General features: G+C 39.2%; 1 protein-coding gene and 1 long non-coding RNA gene across 5 annotated transcripts in view; one reads left to right on the top strand and one right to left on the bottom strand.

Annotated features, from left to right (window-relative positions):
• Window positions 1-17,962, top strand: part of LOC139106263 (opioid-binding protein/cell adhesion molecule homolog) — a 173,992-nt gene that overhangs the window by 90,964 nt on the left and 65,066 nt on the right. For all 4 annotated transcript variants that reach the window (XM_070662894.1, XM_070662871.1, XM_070662882.1 and 1 more), the window contains exon 2: window positions 2,390-4,859. In XM_070662894.1, the coding sequence (XP_070518995.1) occupies window positions 4,781-4,859 (79 nt within the window). In that variant the 5' untranslated portion in view covers window positions 2,390-4,780. The remainder of the gene's footprint in view (window positions 1-2,389; window positions 4,860-17,962) is intronic.
• The window catches only part of LOC139106278 (uncharacterized), an 83,057-nt gene continuing 75,196 nt past the window's right edge, over window positions 10,102-17,962 (bottom strand). The window contains exons 5-6 of the long non-coding RNA XR_011546326.1: window positions 12,081-12,398; window positions 10,102-11,987 (exon numbers count right to left, since the gene is read on the bottom strand). This is a non-coding gene — a long non-coding RNA (uncharacterized lncRNA). The remainder of the gene's footprint in view (window positions 11,988-12,080; window positions 12,399-17,962) is intronic.

Raw genomic sequence — 17,962 nt, 5'->3', positions numbered from 1 at the left:
TCAGATTTGCAGGTGGCTAAGTTATTTATGATTCTTTTCTGCCGTAATTGTGTTTAACAAAGCGAAAGTTCCGTTGTAAACAATGATAAATACGACAATTATGAAATATGTGCGCAAAATTTGTTTGTCCGTTTTACCAATTGCTCTCTTTTTCGGATCTTTCTATGAATAAAATATCCAGTTAATTACACAATTTTTCTTGAATTATACGCTTATTGATAAAAACAAAATTGAAATTTTACCTCACACCGTAACTAATTCAAATTAACTTTGGTTGTTAAATTCTAAAATGTGCTGGATGTAAACAAAAATACTTTTAAAATATTATTCTACATATTTTTAAATAACTTTTCGAGAAATATTCTTTGTTAAGTTTTTAAGGAAAGAGATTACGAAACGTAGATAATTACAGATTTTTTAAATTAAGTTCGCGGTTTACAAAATTTGTTAATTACGTTGCTGCCACGTCGCAAGATTGTTTCTTTCACTCTCCCGCTTAAATCATTATTACGATCTTTGTTTCACCCTCGTGACGAGTTACACAACACAGCATCCAGTCGTTTTCACGTGGCTTGGTTGGTCGCGAGCCAAAGCGGTCAACGTATTCCATCCGGTATATTCCTTCGCAACCGTTGCAATCGTTAGTTGCTTGTAAAGCTGTAACCGCGTGAGTCTTCCGGAAAGCTGCCACGTAACCGTTGAATTAGAGCGACGATGAAAGACCAATTCCCGGGTAATCGAACTAGCTCTCGCTTCCCGTTAGCTTTCGTACGAGACGTTATATTGCTTCATCTCTCGAGTTCAACAGAAATTCCCGAGCTGCTCCAAAGCGGAGCAGTTAGCTTTTTCTCATCTCCCCTTTAACGTCCTTAACGTCGAAATATCGCTCGTCAACTCCGCCGTATCTTCTTTCGATCATTTTTACGTAACGGATAAATGTATTCCTTCTCTCCCCCTCGCAAAGCAACGACCATTTGCCGCCTCGATAAATAATTTCAGTCAATTAATCAATTAATTGAAATTGCACACTTGGCCTAATTATATGCAACATTTATGCGTATAATGATATATTAATTAACGCGTTCGTGCATAGTTACAAAATTGAACGTTTAATGTTTATATTACAAATCTAATGCAAACGGTCATGTCTCTTGCCGTTGGTTTAGTATGCTTTCTATATCCTCGCTTTCGTACCAGCCGAATGTGCAGCGAGCTATTTAAACTTTCGGTCAACGGAGGAGTAGTTAAAGTTTGAGAAATTCGGGTAACGCGTGTGTACTTTAATTAACACGCATACGTATGAAGTTCCTTGGTTATTAAGCCCTGTCGTCTGGAAATTGGATGTACAAATCCTGCAATGCTCATCCCGTGACGTTATATATACTATATATATTTACATTTGTATTCGCGTATATTCATATAAATTCTTGATTTGTCATGAAATATAATTGCGCAGAAATACATTCGGCGAGCTAACAATTCAATAACAAATGGGGTTTAATTATTATAACCTTTCCCGCGCACATTCGTCGTATCGGTGCATATTTACATTTCATTAAACTTTATGTCTCCCGGTAACATGTAAATCCGTTCAAAAAATTTATTTTCGGTATATTAAAAATTTTTTTTTGTAGCAAGCTTCTAGGGCTCTCCGGAGAGATTGAAATGAAGAATTCACTTGGTTAGATTTTAGCTGAGTCGGCCCAATTATCCGTAGAACGGAAAAAGGCTTGAGAGCGAGAGGGGGAGGGAATGCAGCTGATTACCGGGAGGGTGTAGTAAATCCTAAAATCCACTGAATTTCGAAGCTCCGAGGTATGTCGTAATCGAGTCACTCCGCGGTCAATCTTAAACTACCGAGTTATACGAGTGACTCTGCGGCACTCGCGCTCCGGCACTTTAATCCGAGGGACTTGAGAGTGCACCTGGTAGACGACGCTGGTATATCTCTCCCCGGCTGCGAACTTTGGGTTAGCTCGCGAGAGAGACGGGCGTTAGGGAAGCACAAGGGGGGAGAGAAGGTAGACCCAATTACATCTCGTTCGTGCAGAATTGGACGAATACATACAAGATGCTTAAGACGCTTTAACTATCTTGGGATTTGTACCTACATTCTAACTGTCGAGATTCGTTTAAATACCTTACGCCGGACTTTCGTCGGCCACCGAGGATTTCCATCAAACCTATAAATCCATCGGTACAAGTACCGTGACAAATAAATCTCGAATGAAACCTGCGTATTTTTTTTTTAGATTTATTTTAATTTGCGATAACGAGATTCGGATTTAAATCATTTTTTATCTCGGCTATTTCGTACAGTTATTACGATATTAGAATTGTGTATTTAAAATAATGAATTAATTTGTTTTTTTTTTTCAATTTGTTACAGGCCGGTACATTACGAAGACGCTACCCGCTTTCCGGGACAGTAATGTTCGTACAACGAAGTGTGAGCGAAAACAATGAAAGAAATTATACGAAGTTGAAGATTCAAGATTAATCTGCGATTAATTTACATCCTTGCTGCGAGTTAATGGAGCGCAACTCATGGAAAGGTACGCGATGACACGCTACCAACCGAAGACGGAGGTTTCTTAAGCCGGGATTAGAAGCTCGCCTAAAATCCAGCGCTCGTGTCCTCATCTCAGATCGATCAAATCATTGACGTGAGCTCCTTAAGGAGCTTTAAACTTCGCGTACTAGATTCAACGTATGCGGAGGCTGCTTCAATCACGCGCGGCAACAAATCTGAGAGAATCTGAGACGGTGATTCACGTGACGGTGGAACCAACGAAGAAGAGAGGGGGAAAAAACGGAGTTTCCCTTAATCTCCGACGATCAAAGGATTCTGAGGACAAATTTATTCTATGTCTCGCGAACTTTTGAGAGACCGACTGTCGCGGCGTAGAGGCTGTGGCGTAAACGATGAGCCCGCCGACGAATTAAAGCGTGTACCCTCGGCCAGTCGTTCGGACAATCGATAATGCTGGGTCGTAAAACTTGGCGCGCACCGTGTCCGATAAATAATGCAATTCTATCGAGAGGGTCGACGTCTTAAGGTGTGAAGCGGAAAAGCGCTGGATCATTCTCAGTGCCTCGAACAGATCTAGGATACGCCGTCGTGTCAATTACGACACGAAAACTAATTTGTGCGATCTCGTGAAGTGCTTGGATCTCTGGCGGAACTAAGGGCAAGAGTTAATTAAGAACCAGTGTGTTATTCGAAACAAGTGATCGTGCGTGGTACGCGAAAGAGTGCGGATTTCCTTACATTTTTTTGCGGACGAGATCGAGTTTCGTAACGCCGCTGGCGGAAAAAAAAAAAAACGATTCGGAATAGTGTCAGATTTCGTAAATATTTGTCGGTGCTTCGAAATCGAGTAGTTTAACGCGCCGCGTAGCATCTCATCGCGATTCAAGGCTCGTTCGACGTGAATCGGAAAAAAAGGCCTTTCCATATTGACACGCCATATCAAACATACCTCTCGCGTAAAGTCCGGGGAATACGTGCCAGAGCGCATAAATCGCACTGTACGAGCAATTAAGAAGTAAATTGGAAGAGAGGTAATTAACGTAGTATCTAAAGTACGAAGACGCGCATGTCTCACGGTAATTAATTACTTTCAATGTGAGTTTAGAAAAGTCGGAAGATCCCTTAGGTATCATTACACGGACTTGAAGAATGGCACGTAACTCGTGAATAAAAGCGTACGGTGCTAATAATAAATTTCTTGGGACAATCCTAATTGCCGTGAGCACAACAGAGCTGCATGAACTTTGGCACGGTCGCGAATAGTCCTTTGGCGCGAATTCGCGAGACTCTTTAAAGTATAGAAGCAACGAAAAGTCCCGTGAATCGAAGCGGTTCTAAATCCGTGAAAGTCAACCTAGTTTCGCGCTCGGTGATTTTCGGGCGGGCCAGAATGCGGGCGGCGCCGTATGTACTTACTTGAACTGACAATAATTGTCAGCCGCCGTGTCACGAGCTTGTACGTGGGAAAGCGAGTGTTCGCAAATGAAATTCCGGCCGTGCGCGCTTACGATGACGTCCTTTCGTGATTTGAGCTCGCCCGAGCATTAATACACGCGCGAAAAGTCGACCTGTCCCCTTACAGGATTTCGCGATCCTGACGGGAAGTAAAATCGTCACTGTGAGAAAACGAACGAGGTCTAAGATTCGAAAGCAGATTATTCATGAGTCATCTCAAAAGAAAAAAACGCAAAGAAGATTAGGAAAACGGGCATTGGTTCGTTCATTGACGATTATCGGAGCATGACGGTCCTTATCAAAGTAGCACATTGATAGCCTGTCGATTCGTTTGAATATTGGAGACCCGCCGAAGAGGAATCTCCACAAAGGAGAAAAGAATCTCCCGTCATCGGGAGGGAGTTGCCTTGAAAATAAAAATTTGATAGAGAAGTGCGGTTGCGTTCGCGGGCAGTTATCACTGAAAACAATAATCGACATTGTCGACGATCGTCGCTGCGGGGCAAATGACGGGTCTTATCGGTGCCGACATGTGATAAAACGCACGAAAAACGAGTGGTGTATACGCGATTAGATACGAGAGAATGACGGTGATGTGTACGTCGTTCACGGATGTTGTTCAGTGCCGGGATGCTGCAGTGAGTAACTGTCAATAAAAGAGCGGCGAGTGTGACACAACGAGATCAGTTTCGTCGTGTTGTCGTCATCATCGTCGTCGTCGTCACTGTCATTGGCGTTTTCGTCACTCGCGGAAGAGGATAAGAAAAGAGCCGTCCGATATCGTTCATACAAATGCCCAGCATGAAGGATCATCGAGGAGGATGGCTGTGCGTCGTGCTGTCCCTAATAACGTTCCTGTCGCATCAAATCGGTGAGCACGATCTTACAGTAACTATTATTACTTCACGTCAATTGTTCTCTTTGACGGCGAACATGTAAATTTACTTGTGTAAGAAAGAACTTATTTTATGAGCAGTAAGTGAGAAATTTGTTATAAAAATGGCATAATAATAGTGAAAAAAAGTTCTAAAAGTTTTAAATCTTGTATATTAAAGAAGATATTATGAAACGTATTAAAACTTGAGAGAGGGATCGTTCCTCGAAAATGAAATTATAAAGTAGAAAGCAGGAGGTATAATTTTTTTTTTTTTTTTTTTTTTAATAGTTTTAGAATATCGTATAACGGTTCACGCCCTCGTTTTTGAATAAATTTTTCAATTTGCATCAACGCTCCGTAATTTCACGATTGAATAAAGTAGATGATTACATTGATAATCATAATTTAAAACCGATTATTACGAGATGCACGTGCACAAATACATTTTAAGTATTCAAATAAAGTTTGGCGCGTATAATTTAGTGCACGACGGATAAACGAATATATACATATATGTATATAATTTTTTTTTTTTTTCCATTTCCTGATGGCCCAAATAAACTTAAAGCGGTGTAACGACACCCTGTCGCTCATTCGAACAAAGCGTGAATGTGTCGGTAAAATGGGCCACACCGATACGATGTATTGTTTTCCACACACGCGAACGCGATTATATCGAAATATATATCACGAATAAAATACTGTAAGGGAGACCCAATTTTCGACAGAATATTGCGATTTAATGAGCTTCGAGATAACCAGCTTTTATAGGATGCGGTTTATTAACGTATTGAATGTATTGGCATTTTAAATTCAAGTGTAAGACCAAAATTTTTGTTTTCTACTGCGCGACGTTTCGCGATGTAGGTTGATCGGGACTTTCACAGTTTAAAATAATTAGCTGGATATTTATAAGAAAGACGAAACCACGTCTTAATCATATATTTATGCTTCTTTTTAGTCGAAAATACTGTCTGTGAGAAAGTCATGTCGCTATGACATTTCGAGTGATAATGTACAGTTTCTATTTTATACGATGACCAAAAGGTAGAATAATTTCTTGTATATTCTGGTATTCTTAAATACTGTAGCCTGCTATCGCATTTCGATTGATTTTCATGCAATGAATGGACTCATGAATAAAGCGCTTTAAACCAGATCGCTCGAGATCGTTCGACGAAAGGCATTCTGCCAATAATTTCAGAGCGAACTCTATCGACGTACCGAGTTATTCATAATTCGCTATATGTATTCTGAATTGCATTAAATCGAGAACAGTCGGTAGGAGCAATGAACAGTTTGATTGTTGAGATCAAGAATTTCAAGTTGTTCTTATACCAAACTACGTCCCTTTGTAACTTTGTCGTGCAAGTTGCGGATCGCGGTTTACTTCAGTGATCTAACATTTTTCCCGTTAAGAGATCAAGTAACTTTGTTTCTTTTTCTTTCCTTTTTTTTTTCTTTTTGAGTTTTTAAACGTTGAAAGATTCGCCATTTAGCACGTTCCTTAAAGAAGATATCGATCGTATGTCGTATCGGACATGTAACGGAAATTCACTCGTTCGTCATAAACACGCTTCACGAGTAAACCGTATATAAATTACGTGAAATTTTGCCACGTCCAGGAATGATGAATAATATGGGGCCATAATGTTACATATATACAGACACATTGCCGATGCAAGGAAATTCTATTTACGGTATTTTCCTGCATCGTGAAATTGCATTTCAAACAGAAATTCTATTAGGTATTAAGGGCACAGATTACTCAGTTATATTATTGAAAACTTATATGTATATAAAGTTTTATATATAGTTTATAATAATTTTTATAACGCTTGCTTCTTTTTTTTAAGAATAATTTACTTAAAATTATTTTACTTGGAGTTATAGCACTACTGATTTGCTGTAAGAATTTTAAAATAAATTTATTACAGTTAACTAATTAATTTATCACAAGTTTTCTGTAAATAAATGCGACGATTAATGTAAATATTGAGACAAATTATCGAGTTTGATACAAGCCACGTAACTTTATATGTATAATATTTCCATATAAATGAAAAAACTTTAATATAATTTCGCGACACCGTTAGACCTCGAAAAACTACAAACCGAATTAGACATGTTCTGTAATTAACGCGTCTAGGTTCTACTGGCTGTTAGCTTTGGGAGAATAAACATCGCCCCGAATTAGCAGAACAAATTTCCCTCGTTTCCCCAACGGCGTTTCCTCGCTCTTCCGGGTGACTTTCATCGTATGCCACCTCTGGCCCGTAAATCGAGGAATGAGGTGTCCGGAAATTCCATCGAGGAACGCGAACTTTCTTACGAACGTCATGGAAAATTGAATTTTTAACCGACAGGTTATTTGCGAGTAGCCGACTGACTCTGACTCCGTTTTTTGTTGACTTATCCGTGTGTCATTCCGATTTCGTCGTGATTTCTGCACGTTACCGTTGAGCGAAAGTTAATTACGGCAACACAATAATGTTATAACCAAGCAAATTTGAACGATCCTTCAAATCTATTGTTGCGATTCTGCATTCTGAGCTCGTAATTTAAGCGAAAAGTTTCACCTTTATTTATTTGCTAAACGTTACGTATCGCCAATGGAAACTGTATAAATTACAGCTTTTTGTAATAAACCGTGTTTCGAAAATATCGATGAAATCAGAATTTATTTGAAAGAGGTATTTTCATTGAAGCGGTAAAATGGGTAATATTTATTACGATGAAATGAAAGAGTCGATAATTCATCCCACAATGAGAGACATAGAAATACAAATTGCTTTTTTTTATACTGATGTCGGATTTGTACCACTCTATAGACGATTATTTTCATCTCATGCATGTATATGTATATGACTCCGCAATTTTCTCTTATCAACCCCCCCTACCTTCCCTCTCCGTCTCTTGACAAACTGCCAAGAGAATCGATTTCGTAAGTAAATTCACTCGTAGGATATCTCAACGAGACCCGCCACGAATTTCTTAATACATCGATTCGCGCGATACAGCTAAATGCACATAGAATGTAAATGCTGTAACATTGATAGTTCGACGTCTCTCCCGACGAGCATTGCACCACAGAATTATAGATATCGAGCGGACGTGTAACACGTTTGCGGAATGCGGTTGATAGTAAGTTGAGAAGCCAATTTGCCAAACTTGAGCTCGTCACGGGCGGGCGGACGAGACGCCGCAAGAACGCCACGCTGTTCCATTCAAGTTGTAGGGAGAGGAGAGTCGATGTTATTACATGCGTATACGTATAATCTATGCAGAAGCGGGGATGTATCGCGGATTTGCACGGCGTGTCGTCCGTCACCCCTAAACGTCAAAATTAATTGCACGCACGCTATTAACTTCGGTATCGGCTTAACTTTCCATGCGCCCGGCGTACACGTATTATTCCCAAAAGCATTAGATTAATTGCGCAACGCTAATATTGTACGTATTTAAAAATAGTCGTAGTTTACAGACAGCGAGAACAACGGTTTATTTAATATTCGCATTTTAATAGCTTATTGTACAATACTATATCGAGACTGTCGCAATGTCACTGAAGTGCAAAAGATATCCGTGAGACATTTAAGAGACGTCTGAAAAATCGAATAGTCCTTTAGACAGTTAGTTTTACAGCATCATCTGAATGTTGTGTCGCTCAAACACTTGATACCGTCCACGTATCTTTTTTTTTTTTTTTTTTTTTTAATAACGATGACGCGTTTTTAATTTCCTTTGTCGCCGGACACATAGAATATCCGTGGCAACTCTTTGTCTATATTCTACTTTATATCATAGCGAATGCTGAAAAATTGAATTGCGGTGTAGCCGGTCGGCACGACCGAACAGTAAATCGAAACTCCCCGCAGAGATCCCAGTACAATCGAACGTAGAGACGGGCGTAGAGAGAGAGAGAGAGAGAGAGAGAGAGAGAGAGAGAGAGAGAGAGAGAGAGAGAGAGAGAGAGAGAGAGAGAGAGAGAGAGAGAGAGAGAGAGAGAGAGAGAGAGAGAGAGAGAGAAAGCAAACCATTACTATTGAGCTTATCAAAGTGATTCACGTGACTGGCCGACGGTATTATGCAAATGAGCCGTAAAATTATCGTAGCCTTCAGGCTTCACCAGGCAAGGGAATACCTGAACTTTCCATTATACGTGACAGAGTACGTTACTATAACTATAGTTACAACTGATATCAGCTCCAGAAGGCTAAGATTACATAATAATTCTTCAATGGGTGCAAACTCAGTTTGTCTTTGATTATCACTTGTAGACACGTTCTATCTTTACACGTTGTAAACTTTATCGTATTACATAAAATAATCGGCGTTGTAAAGTAATGTAATCAGAAATCGAATGTATCGAATTGATGTTGTAATTGCTAACGTAATTAAAGTAGTAATCGTTAATTTCGTGCCAAGTACTCGCACAGTAAGTATTCTCCGCGTAAAGATCAATCGTAAAAGCTAATTCGCGTTAGCTAATAGCTCGTACCGTCAAATTTAATGTACGTAAGTACTTTTCGACTACGTATTTACGAAGCTCTGTTAAATGTGTACGGCGGTGCTCGACCGCCGACAAAGGAATGCGAAATTGATGATAGCAAAGTCGCGCGAGGCACGTACGCCACTCGCCCGGCCGCCGACCTTTGTTTGTGTATTTCACCCCTACGCAGGTTAACGCGCTGTTAAAAAATTTATATGCCGTGTAATTATGTCAAATATTATATCGAATATTAACTTTGATGTTTTACGAATCTGTAACTGGCGGATATGTTGCGGTATTTATCGATTATTCAATTATTTGCACTTGTAATTAATTTAAAAAAAAAGACGAATATAATTAACGATCGAATAAATATATAAATTAAATTTAGAGGAACGAAACGCGTTTAAATATGTCGTAGTTTATTGCCAAAAATTGTCAAATGTAATAGTTTTCTTTAACGTAAAAGAAACAAAAGTAATGCTCCGTAATGTCTAGTAACATAAAATAAATTTTTAGCGCTAAACTTTATAGAAGTTAATTTGATTTATATTTGATTACGTGTATTATATAAAATTTATAAATCCTCGCGTGAGGATTGCATTATGATTTTATTGGGAGTTTATTAAAGGAGATTGCGGAAATGCTTTTTCTTATTTTATTATCGGGGCGAAGGATTAATGATCTAAGTAGAATAGTTGACAGGCAAGAGGTGGCAGCCTCCGTCCGGTATGCCTTTTAGCAAGCTATCAATGTCTTCGTTCCACTTCGGCCGAGGAAACAGGAAGCGATTCCTTCAATGGCCGTCACGAATGTGTCCGGTAAATTTATATACGCGCAGACAGCTGCAGCTACGGGCGTGCACCTATATCGCTTCCAGAACAGAAAGGGGATTACGGCGGCCGAGGAGAGCGATGGCTCTAAAATTGGATCAAAGATTTTCGACGGCGTTGATCGAGATTGTGCGCGCGAGCGTACGGCGGCAAAAGGATTTCCTGTCGTGCACAGAGAGGGTGGCACACACAGGCGCGAGTACTTACTACCTTAATACAGACTTCGATGGATGAGGATGACTTTCGATTACCGCGCGTTATGACGGAACATCATTTCGCGGCGACGATAATGCCACTCGCGCGGGCCGATAAGTAGTTACGATACGTATCGAACAAGGTATCCCGGTTAATCACGCGTTTAATATCTCGGCGAATTCGCGAATTCGCCCTCTCGAACAAATTCGAGCGAGGTCATATCGCCGTATAACTGACCGTTAAGCAGGACGCTCAAAGGCAGGCATAACTCAGTCCCCCCCAGATAAATTCGTTCGTTCACAGCTGACACTCGTGCAAACTGTAGTTCATTACAGCCCGATGAATCGCCGCATTTGCGTGAATCGCGATGATCTCGAGAGAACTCACGCGTGACGTTTGTAGACCAGTCGCTTGAGATACTTCCACACGTTGCAGTTAAACTGCAGCGCGCACAGCTACCCGCGGGAATAAATACGTGTACACTTAAAGACAGATATAGCGTTTGCCGCGCTCCACTACTTTTTCCCTCGTTCTCGGCGGCCGAGAGAGGAGATTGAAAGGACGGATGGAAAAAGTAGTGAGGTGCGACAAATGCCATATCTGCCTTTCAGTGTACACTCGCAGCGACGACGAGCAGTTGACACTGTTTATATATTCGAGCAAAGTTTTTTTTTTTTTTTTTTTTATTACCTAATTTGGTCAGGCTTAATTACTGGCTGCCTCCCGGCGGGGCACGTTTTTCAACTGGTATTAACTTCCTCCGTAAACGCTTTTGCTGGTAGGTAAATTTAGACGGAGTTCGTTTTTACGATAATATGCATTATATATAGAAGGACTGTTTTTGGAGAATTTTTGAGAATACGCGCAACTTGTTCTCTACTGTTGATTACAGAAATAATTATGAAACTAATTTTCACGATTATATATGTATATAATATTACTAAAATTAAAATATAATGAACAACCTATTTGCAAAGTTAATTGCATAAGTTAGATACTCTCGTAGATAACATAATATCATCAAAGCTGCAGGGTTTAAGTTAATTCGAACTTACGCTCGTTCTGAGTATAATTCACAACGCTATTTATAGTGCATGGGCACGCGGATCGTTCGCTGTGGAATTGATTGTGCCCGGCTTCAAGCCCGTGCTTGCGCCAGCTGTAAAACAGCGTCAACGTTAATCGACAATCGGTTCACGTTAACGTTTTCGAATTACGAAAGTAATCTATGCCGTTCGATCTGGTTTACGATCCCTGATGTGATCGAGGCGGGAATAAGTTAGTCCGTGCACAGTACGTTTCGCGCTACAACCCGACGTCGCTTCATCTGATTGAATCGCTTCGTCTTATCAGCGCGCAGATACGCCCGTAATTCTGAAACATCCGATTCTATGTCCAACCACTTTCGAGTCCCCGATATTTGATTGAGAAGACAAACGTATGGTATGTTACGAAAATATCAAGAGCTACGATATTTAATCATCACGCCAGGATATCGACTGTTCAATAACGCAGGATATATAATAATTTGCTACGAAAAAAAAATCATGCGACTTACCAATCTGCATGAACTTCAGCGGAGTTGAAGAATTCTGCCGGTGACTGTAACATAAAAAAGAAAATATTAATGTAGACATGTCAGTTATATCAGAGATTAATAAAAAAAAAAAGATTTTTTTTTTAATTTATACTTACTTAAAAGTTGCTCCGCCGATGCATGATGCCCTTCCCGGGCCTGCTCCTCCTCTCAGATGAGACGTGACGAGCCATCCTTCCGCGCACGAGACACTCGCGAACGCGCCCGGATCAATTACTATCGCGAAAATTATTAAACACTGTCGCGCGTTATTTTTCGGCACTCCCGTAAAAAGATAATCGTAAAAAAGAAACGCTCGATAACTAACGGCACTCCCGAAGCGACCGACGAACCGGCTGCGGTTCGTATAATTACTGATATCGACGTGCGGCACTTTTTCTTACTGAACGATGCACAGGAGCGGAGTTCGTCTTGATCTGTAACAGATAAATTACAAAATTATATTGTAGATATTAAATTTTAATTAAATAAAATAATAAAAAAACGTTATTAAAAATCTAAACTAATTCAATGAAAATATGCCATCTGTGCGACATCCTGTACACTTGTAATCGAAAATTGTAGTATCTCTCTCCGAGCACAGCGATGCTGTGCAAAGCTTTTTTTGTTCTAGTTCTGTAAATAATATTCTTAGCGAAACGATCGAACTGGTCAGCCACGCGGTATATCGTACGGTAATAATACGCGCGTGGTATGGTGGTATTGCGATTGAAAAATTGCCACTAGCCATAAAACATTTTCGCGTTTTGCGCGATCCATTTCGCGAGTGGCACTACGTGAAAATAGGTTGTGCAGCAAAACGTTATCGAGAAAGACGCGTCGATTACGCGCGAACGGTTTGCGGCGAAATTGTTGCTACCGATTGTCCGTCTTTTCGTTTTCCGGATATATCTAACGTTCGTTTCTCTTAAAAGATCGGTTTTTCCTATCTCCCTCTCTCTTAAAGATTATCAACCGCGTATCGTAAATATCGTCCGAACAAAACTACGTTTCCGATGCTTTTGATATCGGTGCAATAACGCGTACTCCTCGCATGCATTCCGCAAACGCGACTCTTTCCGCTTCTTATCGAGCCTGAAGAATGGTAACAGTCCTTGAAGCATCTTCTCGAATCCTTTGACCCGCATTCGGCCGACTCCGGTCCGCACCACGGCGTAAGATCCTTACTCACCTCGCAAAGAGCGCACCATATTTTGGATTTATTTCCGCACCACCTCGTAGCGACTTCCGGACGCGAACTTTTCGCCAGCGCGCTTTCACGAACTCGATATAGCGGAAAATTGCTTTCCTCGCGAAACTTTTCCCGGAACGTTATCCTGTGAGTGCAGGGGCTGTCTCGCTTTTATGCCGATCCCAAGATCGATGCAACGACTATTTCTATAATAAGTATCGTGAATTATTACGAAAATCTGAAATCGTTTAGACTCTAATACGAATATTGTATTAATACTGTATAGAGATTTAACTTTAATTAAAATATTATACGTTATTCATACATTGACGTTTTAACTAGCGTCTGATTTTATTAATATGCATAAAAATACGTAATCTATATAATTCTACATACATATATCCAACATATAGACATATAGCTTCATATCCATTAATATAAATTGATAGTTTGATAGACATTTTATAGCATATTTTAGCGTACAGTTTGATGAAATAAAACTTTTCGAAAAAGTATTAAAATTCTTTTTTTTTTTAATTTTATCATTTTTAAAAATAATAATATATTGTTAAAAGCAATTTATTGTATAATAGACGATATGAATTTTTAAACAGAATTGCCAATAATAAAAATGGATTCACTTTTTCATAGTTTCCTTTTTTTCTTTTCCCCCCGCGCGTTTTTACTCTCGGAATTCAATACGAACAGAAATTGCTTCCTGCGTGAAGATCTCTCTTGAGCTTTATCATCTTCGTATATGGTTCTTTATTGCCGATTTGCGAATGTACGGTAACGAGAATTCTTATCACGATTCCCATGACCATCGTGAAATTGCAATATGGTCTCAAAGTTGGAACTGTCACGCGTGACGGTGTCTACTATGTCCGGCAACAAAGCGGTTCGTTAGCGCGTAAAATATAGAACATTGGAGATAATTGCAAAGCTGTCTTTCAAAGACATCTACTCCACCCTGGGATTTTCTCAATCAAGAAGAAGAGAGAAAATGTGGATGACAGGCTTATCGAATTTTACAAACAAAGAGAAAGGAGCAGACTTCGTGCTAAAGTCATCTCGGTTCTGAAGAAAGTTAAAAGGGGGATTAAAAAAAAAAAAGAAAACTAAAAAGAAAATTTAATAACACTACAGATTTACTCTTTGCAGGTATATTAGGCGAAACTCACTTCTCGCGAATTTCGTGTTGACACGGCGCGCGAAATGATATACGGCTTTTATAAAGTTTCTGCTAATGAAGACGTGCAACGATGTTTTCCGCTATTTAATATCGCGCTGGAGTGAAAGGCATGCCGCAAACGCGCTTGCATGTGTTTGAAAATAACGTCGGGAATTCACGCGATGTCAATTATCGAGAATTCTCGTCAATATATAAATAGCATCCTCCGGTTGCTAATTTTTATCGCGTTAGTATTGAAACCGGTGATTAATGGAGCGTGGTGCGAAGGCGTTGCACGTTGTAGACTTCATTATAATATAAGTCGATAAGGGGAAAGTAGGTTACTGCCCGGAGCAAATTCGAAATATCACAGAAAAACCAAACGCTATTTTTCACGATATACAATGCACTCATTATTTTGAAGTTTTTCTAATCCATTGTGCTTTGTGAAAAAAAAATAAAAATAAAAATAAAATAAAAAGTAGATCGTACTACGCGCGCGGTCGACACAATAACAAAACCGAAAGTCCAGTAAATTGGGCCGTACATTGGGCTCTACGATCTGAATACAGATACATTTTATCACGAAGACCAGCGTCTATTTTCGGAATAAAACCCGTCACTTTGATGGTACTCATAATAGCGGCAATGGGTTCACATAACTTTCGTAGTTTTTACGACGCCTGCGAGTGCAGGTCCCCGCATTTGTTACGCAGGGAAAAAGAATAGGCTGCATAATAAAAGACCTATGTAAATCAGAGTGTACGTTGAATTATATTTATCATGGAAGCAGATATGCTTCCACTACGAAACACGTAAAGCGCATGCATGCCGTGCATAAAAACATCCGCATGTATCGAGAAAAATGTCGGGCAATTCGTGTCAAGCCGTCGGATCCTTTTAGCAAAACAACTGTCCCTGGCAGTATTGTGTGCACTTTTCTTTTTCCTGTACACGGTACAAATGTCCTCCTTTTCCCCCTACTTCTTTTTTACTTATCGATTAAAGAATATAAAAAAAAAAAAAAACCCGAATGTCTGCATATTTTGATGCACATATGTATAATACATGTATAATACGTATCTAATTAGAATTAACTGCATAACCATAATTATCAGCATACCTTCATAAAAAATAATTCTATTAATTTTTGGCTGGAATTTGCAGCTGATAACTCGCAAAAATATCTGATGACATAATTTTCGTATTCTGAAAAATTTAATTTACCGGAAAATAACGGGATTTAACCTATGTTTAATTAAGTATTGTAGATTTTTGTCAGTTAATTCGTAGGAAATATTAATTTCTACTAAAAAAAAAATTTCTGAATACATATTTTGCTTCACTATGTAATTCAGTACATCAGAGAAAATAAAAGTAATGTTTCTTACAACCGTTTCTTTGAAATCTGCTCCGAGTGTCTGTATTGTGCTCTTAAATCGTCAGCTCAATTGTTAGACCGAACTGACCCGAGCACAATTGATTTTTGTATAACGTGGGCGTGTCGCGCTTTTCGCATTCATCTTGAAAGAAACGGATTTCGTGGGATTGCGTGTAAATGACGAGCCGCATTTTCGAGAGAAGCCACTTCGATCTGTGGTATACTTTTCATTCGCTAAAGTGTGTGGGTAATGAACTAGATTAAGATTAAATTGCACCGACTAGAATGCTGTATTAACCGTGATGGATCGAGATGATTTTTAGATAAAACGAGACACGCTATACCATTCAGAATTGATTTTGCATGTAGTTAATCCCTCAATAGATTATTGAACTCACGTTAATTCTACGTGTTACATTCGATCTTTCCATTTTAGAAACTAAAGTATTTATAAAAGTATTAAAAATGCTTTATTTATAATATATGTATTTTTTATATATTAATTCATTAAAAATTTAATTTTGTTGGAAAATGGTTAGCTCGTTGTTCTGTCAAAGAAAAGAAGTTTTCTTTTTTTTTACCCTCCCGTAAATAAGATGTACTTCGACATATTGAAAAATAAATTCTCTGCCGAATTTGAAGGACAATCTCATCCGTGAAGTTTGTCGATAATCCACGAAATCACGATTTTCCCTTTCTTCCTTTGTACTTTTACCACATCATTCACCTTGCATTTTTCAAACTACTTGTTGACACTTATGCAAATGTTACGACCCCGTGCGCGACGATGCATGCAAGTTTTGTGCTCTGTCATTCTGCAGCAAAAGTTGCCGAGTCGACGAAACGACGTTACATATACAGACGAAGTACGACAGGTTGCCGGACGCTGAGATTTCATTTCGGTACTCAATACCGGAAGTAAACTTTTCACCTAAATAATAAAAAAGAACGATATTTACGATATTTATAAGTCGTAGAATAAAAAAACCCGGCCAACAAATTTCACGTTAAAAATTATTTCCGAGAGAATAATTCCTCATCGACGAAACTCTTTTTGTGGAAATTTTTCACCGATTTTCAGAGTTTACACACAAACTGTTACCTTCGTCGCTAGTGAATGAAAAGAAGTACCATTGCGTCGTTTCGCATACCATGCCGCATTTATAAGTCGACGAATTTTTCAAATTACCATCGTAATGTATTGCTTTTGGCCGACGACCGGAAACGAGAGCTAGTCAGAAACAAAATTTGTTTTTTCTTTTTATTCCCCTATCTCTATTGGAGATTTTTTTCTGTCGTGCGCGGCGATGAGTGCACGCGTGACGAGCGGTGGACGAAAAAGATTTTGCTCGGTGCACCCGCATGTTATGTAAAAAAGAAAGCGAGTAAAAATAAAAAATGCGCGCATGGTGTGTTTTATCATGTACGGTTGGCAGCGTGCCACGACCTCACACTGCGGTATTTGTTAGTTTCCGTCTCGTTAGGCGGAAAATCTATTTCTTTACGTCGGTATTGTGAAAATGCGCGTTGCATCAGCGCGCGACCGAGCGCTGCCGCGTTTGCCATCCACCGCGCGTGTAGCAAATACGACGAGAGCGTTTAGAACGATCGGTTTTTCCTTTTCTTCTATCTCTTCCTCTCTTTTCTTTTCTTTTTTTTTCTTTTTTTTTGTTCTTGTTCCCCTTTTTGCTTCGATCGAGGACCACAAGCCATTTGGATTTTAATCGAAAAGCCGGGATTTATGCTATTGTGCTGCGATCGCGATTGTTCGCGCGCGAATTCTATTATCCGCGCACGCGATAATACACACCAAATATAGTATTCTATTGTGCTAGAGCTGCAAGCATGATAATAAAAGAAATTATCGTTGTCTCAATCGCGCTGCCACTGCAAAATTAATTGGCACAATCGTCATCTAAGGTGCTTTAAGTGTATTTGTTCGCGTATACATAATGCACGTATGTATATTTCAAACCAATTTTTTTTTTGTTTTTTGGGGGGGGGGAGACATTTAAAATTATGAGTTACAAAACGAAGTGTAAAACAAAATTTGATACATAATCGAATTATAACATTTATACCTTTGAGGTTTATTCGCGACATTTATTATTTATATGATTTAGCACACGTTGCATGAATCTAGCGCAGAAATGTATATTTATTTTTATTTCTAAAAAAATCGAAACTTAATGCTTATAATTGCTACGAGGAATATGCTATTTTACGTGCCAGTATTTTTAATGCTTATCGTCGCTAT

Source organism: Cardiocondyla obscurior, linkage group LG01, assembly GCF_019399895.1.
Source record: "Cardiocondyla obscurior isolate alpha-2009 linkage group LG01, Cobs3.1, whole genome shotgun sequence".
In the NCBI taxonomy this organism is placed as follows: Eukaryota; Metazoa; Arthropoda; class Insecta; order Hymenoptera; family Formicidae; genus Cardiocondyla; species Cardiocondyla obscurior.
Note: the sequence above shows the minus strand (reverse complement) of the source record. Positions and strands in the feature narration are given on the sequence as shown.